The sequence below is a fragment of the Humulus lupulus genome, chromosome 1, assembly GCF_963169125.1.
Source record: "Humulus lupulus chromosome 1, drHumLupu1.1, whole genome shotgun sequence".
NCBI classification, from domain to species: Eukaryota; Viridiplantae; Streptophyta; class Magnoliopsida; order Rosales; family Cannabaceae; genus Humulus; species Humulus lupulus.
Window position 1 is genome coordinate 34,510,767 of NC_084793.1, and position 7,732 is coordinate 34,518,498.

The 7,732-nt window shown below is 41.2% G+C and overlaps 1 protein-coding gene across 1 annotated transcript; it reads right to left on the reverse strand.

The window, feature by feature from the left end:
• Positions 1 to 250: 250 nt before the first annotated feature.
• On the reverse strand, positions 251 to 2,578 carry LOC133812660 (trafficking protein particle complex II-specific subunit 120 homolog). The gene is made up of 2 exons (XM_062246459.1): positions 1,968 to 2,578; positions 251 to 1,160 (listed from the first exon to the last, which is right to left on the reverse strand). Exons 1-2 carry the CDS (start codon positions 2,225 to 2,227, stop codon positions 251 to 253), a joined length of 1,170 nt encoding a protein of 389 aa, XP_062102443.1. The 5' UTR covers positions 2,228 to 2,578.
• Positions 2,579 to 7,732: the final 5,154 nt, after the last annotated feature.

Here is a 7,732-nt window from a genome sequence, read left to right on the forward strand (position 1 = left end):
AGGGAATCCCAGACAAGGCTATATCTCAGCTTATCAAAATCAACTGTTTATTTATTACTATATGTAAACTATTTTGTCTAAATTTCCAAGAGTATTTGTGCGTATGTTCTTTGGCTAGACAATGAATTTATGTTGGTTAGGGGATAAACTTGCTCCATTTTAGGTTAAAGCATTGTAGGTTACAACATTACATTACAATTGCGACTCACAGTCGCTTAACATTACACTGCCACTTTAAAATGAACCAAAATCAAAAGTAAAAGAGAAGTGCAACAAAAAAGGTACCTGAATAATGGATCAGCAACACAGGACTGCTTCCATCCTTGGAATGCCTCACTATACTTCCAGAGGCACTCTTTCCACCAGCAATATCAACATCCCCTACACCAAGTCTCCGTGCTTTTAAGGTCACAGGAATTGTCACTTCTGCACCAGGTTTCAAAGGCAATGCAGATTGTAAGGTTTCACTCGCAATTGAGATAACAGAATCTTGGTTCTTCCCTGATAGTGAAATATGGGCCTGCTCAACTGAAACTGTGCCAGCATTTGCCAGACGTATCCAAATGTCACGAATTTCACCTTCATGTAGAATAATTGCACCATCACCAACAATATGTGATACCAGCAAAGGTAGTGGTGGTACCACAGAAATATTTGGAACTGATACATTCTTCAACTTCCCAAACCCACAGCATCTAAAAGGATCAGAGAGCACAAGTCCTTGCATCGCTCCAAGGAGCAGGTTGTCAACATCCTTAAACAGGTGTTCTGTAATAACACCAAAGCAGTGGACAGTGCACCCATGAATTGTCACAGGCCCCACTGATGTTGGAATCCCAGACAAGGCAATAACCTTTGAGGAATTAGTTGGAAGATTAACAGTAACAGGGAAAGGATCAAAATTTCTTGAATTCACAGACAGATAAATACTATCGACCCTCAAATCAAAGCCACAAGGGTTTTCCAACTCAACCAAAACTTCAACAAGTTCCCCAACAACCCAAATCAACTCCTGTTTACTGTTGTTATTTGGCTCTCCTTTGCTGAATGGTGTGTATATAAAATGTCCAGAAGGAGCTGATCCAGCCCACCAATCTTCTTTAGCTGAATTCCGCTTAACAATGTCCATTTGTGATTGATGAAGGGGAAAAGAATGCAATCTGGAATAAATTGAAAATTGCAGAATAATATGTGATGATAAAAGTAGAGCTCTAAGAGTGAATTTACCCTATTTTTAACGATCCAGCCTGGGAAAATTTAAAAGATAGACTGGTAAATAACATAGTTGAAACTGCTACTGAAGCTGGAAATTTTGAGTTGAAAAGAAGTAAAAGAAAACAAATATATATATGGAAAACATCTACCATCCATAACATTTTTATTTTTGGGGAAAAAATGCTAGCAGCATCTATGTCATACTATATCTTAAAGTTGCCAAATATTTCAGATTGTATTCAAATCAAAGTTAAGCAGTACAAATGTCGCCATAATTGCTTCTAATTTAAGAGTGTTTACCATCTCTAATAGTAATCTAGATTTAGTAATATGTACAAGTGAAATTGATCAAGCAAAAGCAACAATCGAGAACTTAGTTTAGCAAAAGAAATATTCACATGCAAGTTAGTATCAGCTACAGTTATCACATTATCAATAATGGACAGATTTGGACAAGAATTAGAAAAATCAACAGCCAAGTATAAACAATAAATCAAAGTGGATTATCATACACATATTATTCATACAAACATATATAGCAAGATAAACACCATGAAAAGTTTTTCTTTTACAAAGAATGGAAAGCCAGAACCTAGCCTCAGTCTGTCTATCAGTTCAGCAATTCACAACTCACAAAGTAAAGCACTACCCTTGCTTAAGCATTATGCATTATGTGCGCATACATCACTAAAAAATATCGTGTTATTTGCTCGTAAAAGTAGAATAGCCTCCTTAAGATATTGTATACTTACCTAATGAAAGGTAGAGCAGGATCAGCAGAGCGTGTTCTAGAAGGCAGCCTATCAGCTGAATTTGAAAGTGCACTAGCAAGACCATTTTGCCCTACAGGTGTAATTAAAGGATAATATGACCTAAGCAGCCGTGCAGCTGCACTCCAGGCAGCAAGAGGATCTCCAGCACGGACAGTAGATAGCAGAATCTCTCTCAGTACAACCATTTGCAGGGTGCTCCATTGAGACTCAAAAAGAGAAATTACGGCCTGGTGCATCATTTTTGTGCTATCAGCATGACCTGATCCAGCCTCCTTCAGTAAAGTTTCCAAGTAAGATAAAGGCAAATAAACTTGTTAACAACATATTTACAAGATATGTTCCACAAAATAAGAGGATATGGTCAGTGAAAATTTAAAAAAAATAATGTTTAATAAATGACAGATAGTGGTAAAGAACGAGCTCTAAAATAGCTATAAGAAACATAAGAGTCCACCGACAATCAAAGTAGACAAAGTGAAACCCAACTCCTCGTGTCAAATGAATGATATGAGCCAAGAATGCTGCTTAATACACGTAAAGACATGAGATCCCCGAAAATTAAAAACCATCTCCCAGATAATATTTATATACTCACTTTTACAATAGAAGATCTAGAAACAGATGTTGTACTCTGAACACGATATGCTTTTGTTGTCAATGCCAAAAAATTCATAGCACTAATAGCAGCCAACTTATTTTCTTGTTGCAAATATAACTGAGCTACCTGCCTTGAAAAGAACGCCGCCTTACGCTCATAACCAAGAGTACCATATAATCGAGCTAATTCAACATATAATATCAGCCTATCACTAGCATCAATCAAAGATTTAGCACCATCTGCAGCAGTGGTCAAAAGTTCAACAACTTCCTTAGCCAGCTCTCTTCTGCAAAAACATAATAAAATAATAAAAATACATAAAATGATAAATAACAAAATAATCTCAAACAACAATAATAATAAATATTCCTAAAAGTAAATACAGGCAAATATGTGAAATCTTTAAAAAAATATTTAAGCTAATAAACATTAGTCAGGCTGAACATTGATTATATCATAATGGGTCATTGCACCAAACCCCTGCAACCCCTAGTCAGCTCAAAAAAAAGTACCCAACAATCCTTGGTAGGATCTCAAGAAAAATACTGGGTACTTTAACTTAGTTCATAATGTCTGCTAATAATGAATGTTAAAACAGATGAAACACATCAAAAATTGACCAAATTGAAAGGGAAAAAAACTGCAGCCATAACAGTATCAGATGGGAAAAAATAAATACTAATTTTTTTTCTAAAAGAAACTTCTTTGTATTAATATCGTGAGAAGATGACCTCAAAGTGTCTGAATACAATTATGAGAATAATAATGTAAAGCAAAACAAAACAATAAGACAAAACTGCTTAGTGCAGAAAACTTCCCCAATAAGACTAATGATCCATATTGAAATATTTTCTGATGTATTTTGGGATGTGAATCTCTTCCCTCTACATATAAGACTTAAAAGATGTCATTTGTGTGTGTTTCTAATAAAAAAAAATAGAAAATAGAAAAGAAAGAACGAAGCAGAATAAGATTTTGTATTTTTTTACATATATAAGATAAGAAACGAACCTGAGATAGTGGGCGTGAGGCAGAGAACTCGTGAGGCAGAGAAGCTCCACTCTGGAGCGTGACTTCGTGAGGCGGAGAAAGAGCTCCACTCTGGAGCGAGTCTTTGTGAGGCAGAGATGAGTTGAGAAGACTTCGTGAGGCGGAGAGACGAGACGAGAGAGAGAGATTTCGTGAGGCGGAGAGGGCGGAGAGACGAGACGAGAGAGAGACTTCGTGAGGGTGGAGTGAGTCTTCGTGAGTGAGAGATGGAGGCTGAGAGAAACTTTCAGGTAACTTAGATTTAGGGAATTTGGCAGATGTGAGACTGACAAAAAAAAAATTCATTTTGGCGCCTGAGTTTTATTCATATGGCGCCAAGTCTTCCGTGTGTTTTTAATCCCCTCCAATAATAGCACTTCTAAATATATGCTATTCTTTAATGTAATATATACTAAATATTGTTGTAGTGATATAGATCCCATTAACGAACCTCAGGTGGAGGTTGGAGATCAACCTGATGTGGAGGATGCACATGACACTCACCGGGAGGAGATGGCACAATTTCTGGCGAGGTAGGAGGCCTTTGCTGCAGAAATTGGCCTTCAAAGGGCGACTATGGAACGACAACGATGAGAGATAGATGAGTAGGTCCAAAGAATGATCCAGAGGGAGCAGGAAGCTGACCAGAGACACCAAGAGGTTGTTGTGGCCTTGGAGGTGGCTACTCAGTTAGCCTAAGCTAACGTTGAAGGTGCTACTTAGGCGGTGAGGGAGGCTCGGGCCAAAGCAGCAGGAATGCGAGACAACAGTAACAGAGAGTCCCAGGGGAGGAGTAGGACCCCAAGGACACTCTCAGAATCACTTTCCCAGAGACAGGATGAAGAGGCACAGTCCAAGACTGCCTCCTCCATGACTAAGAAGAATAACACTTCATCTCGGAGTAGGAGTATTACCAACCCGACGACCCCCTCCCAGGGGGGATCGACGAAACAACGCAGGAGATGAGGGTTAAACACTGAGAGGTGTGACATGAATGGAAATGGCCACTCAAAGTCTCAAAGTCATGTAGGAGGAGAGGCTCGGGGATAAGGTCGCATCGACAGGGGCAAGGCAGACCTACCACCCCTACACCCACAGTCTCGTCAGGGAAAGGAACTGATGAATAACACCAGTACTGTGTTCGATAGGCTGGGGAAAGATGCACATCCTCAGGATTTGAGGGAGGTCATCAACAGGAGGACCAGCGCTCAGGAGGGGGTACCAGGGACATCTACCCCACCTAGAGCAGCGATCCCACCAGTAGTGCAAGCTCAAATAGATGCACTCGTTATGGTTGTTCAAGGTCTAACAAAGAAACCTTCAAACATCGAGCTGGCTCATAGAAGTGGGAGTCCTTTCAGTGCCAAGATCCAAGCTGCCCAACCACCACCGAAATATAAGACCCTGAAACTTCCTACATACAATGGGAAGGAGGACCCAGTACGACACATTGGGAAGTTCAAGGATCAGATGGAGTTACTCGGTGTGGAGCATGATTATAGGTGCAGGGTATTCTCTACCACTCTCTCTGACTCAGCTTAGGAATGGTATTGGAAATTCAATCCTGGATCCATCACTTCCTGGGAGCAATTCCAAAAGGAATTCTGCAAGGTCTTTAGTGTCGGGCAGATTCAACCAGTTTATGCCAATCAGTTAGTTGACATCAAGCAAGGGAAGGATGAATCCCTGAAAGACTACATTCAAAGATTCATGAGAGAGGCAAACCTAGCGTCCACAGTAAAAGATGAAGCGAAATTCATTTCCATCTCGGCAGGAATAATTTATCGTGGTCCCTTGTGGGATAGTATACACAGGAACCCTATCAACACATTGCAAGAGTTCCTGGACCGAGCTGACAAATACATGAAGTTAGATGATGCTATCATGAAGGAAGAAGAAGGCATAAACCATCCAACCACTATCAAGGCAGATAAAAATGGTGCAAACTCTCAGGGCGGCAGGGTGGAGAAAAGAAAGCTAAGTCAGCACCTACCGACAAACAAGCTAAGCATCAACCCTACCAGCCCAGGTTCACCAATTATACCATCCTGGCCACATTAAGGGCTGAAATTTACTTGCCAACATACCAGGAGGTACCATACTGAAAGCCACCACCCTTGCGTTCAGAAGGAAAGAAGGACAAGAATAAATTTTGTCGTTTCCATAATGATTATGGGCACGACACAAACGAGTGCAAAAAATTGAAGGATGAGATAGAGTTTCTTCTCCGATCAGGAAAACTCTCGAGGTACCGAGGCAAGACCGAAACCCCAAGCAGGAATCCAAAATTCTGAAGGCAAAGGAGTAAACCACTGGAGCCGGCAGCTGTAGACTTCACACTGAGTACTTGTAACGCCCTGGTTAGCCAAGACCGTTACACTGTGTATTTATAAAGGTGCAAGACCCACTAATCAAGTCATTAACTCAAAAATGTGTCACTAAACATGCAATAGCCGGGTAAAAAGGTTTTGGTCTCAAAAGACTCATTTCATATATTTAAACTGTAGTAAACATGGGATCCCATATAAAAGCAAAGTTGGAACGAGTTTACAGACTCCCAAAAATACATGAATATCAACTAGCCATACTAAGGCAAAACAGACAGTCTTTAGGTTCCATGTCCTTGCTTAGATCTCAACCATGGCGGCCGAGCACCTGGCTATGTACATTCAGCTCGCTGAGCTCTCCAATCAGGGCTGATCTACTTTGCCCTTGCCTTTACCTGCACCACGTAGCACCCGTGAGCCAAGGCCCAGCAAGAAAACATCATAAACAACTCAAACAATAATAAAAGGCCAATAATTCAATACGCATGTATTCCCATCAGATAATCCTCCACAGGTATTCAACATATACAAACCAATTCAAGATACATTCTACCACATATAATACTCATATCACATAACATTCAGGGCCGACGACTTAGGCCGCACCCTCTGTTTAACCCACTAACTCCGGCCCGCTTAAACCGAGCTCAGTGCATAATAAGCTGTCCTTAGCTACCAGTGGCCAAGCCGCACCCTGTGCGCTAGTGTAACCCTTGGCACCCTTAGGCCGTTGGTTCACCAAATGGCTTGCATGGCATAATACCATCTTTTCAAGCGTTTACAATAGGGAGCCCTTAGTCCCGTCACATATATTCAACCAGGTGCAGTTTTCTTACCTTTAGTCTGTGCGGTTATTGAATTACGAGCAACACCTCTTAAGCACGATCCGTTCCCGAGCCTAAGTCTTTATCACCTAGTCACAACCAAAGTATAGGGTTCCATTAATACTCCAATATAGGTTTCCAATTACAAAACTAACTCCCGGGATTCCAAATTCCACCAAACATGGTGGCGAAACCAAACCCGAGCACACTAGACCACCTTCCCGTGTCTAAAACCCTGAAAAACTCATGTGTGCAACCAAGGGCTGCGGCCCCTGAAGCCTAGCCGCGGCCCTTCCCCAAAACAGAGCCAACACCCACGCTGAACCAGACACGCGTCGTGGCCCTTGCCTTGGGCACCGCGGCACTCTCCCTTGGCCGAGCCTTCTTGGCTCTTTTGCATGCTAGGGCCGCAGCGCTCCAGAACAGAGCCGCGGCCCTCCCCTTCGAACCCAGAATTTACACCATTTCTAAGTCTGAAACCTCACCTAAAACCATCCCAAGTTTCCCCAACTCCTAACCAATTAATCCCAACTCCTTTAACATGATCTAAACAACATAATTCCACAGAAAACACAGCCTAGCACACACTAATCTTCTCTTTTCAATTTTGTGAAACTCAAGAGTTAAAACTACTCAAACCAGCCATTCAAACCCAATTTAAGACCTCTAAACCATGAGTTGAAGCTTACCTTTGCTGTTGAATCACCTCACCAAGCCAAAGCCAAGCTAATCTCCAAGTTTCCTTCTTAATTCCGCCTTAAAACATCAAAACCATATTTGTTTCAACACTTAACCAAAACCCAGCTAGAACCCAGAATTCAACCATAGAAAATAGAATTAGATGCTTACCTTAATCCCTGTTTTAGTTATTGATTTACTCCTGAGCTAAACCTCCAAATCCTCACCACAAATCCCAGAAACTCCAGCTTGTTCCCCTTAGTTTTCTGTGTTTCCTTCCTTCCCCTT

Coding starts and splice junctions, on each gene's coding strand:
- LOC133812660 (XM_062246459.1), bottom strand. CDS start 2,227: ATGATGCACCAGGCCGTAATTTCTCTTTTTGAGTCTCAATGGAGCACC. Junction 1,161..1,967: donor CCTGCTCTACCTTTCATTAG/GTAAGTATACAA, acceptor AATTTATTCCAG/ATTGCATTCTTTTCCCCTTC.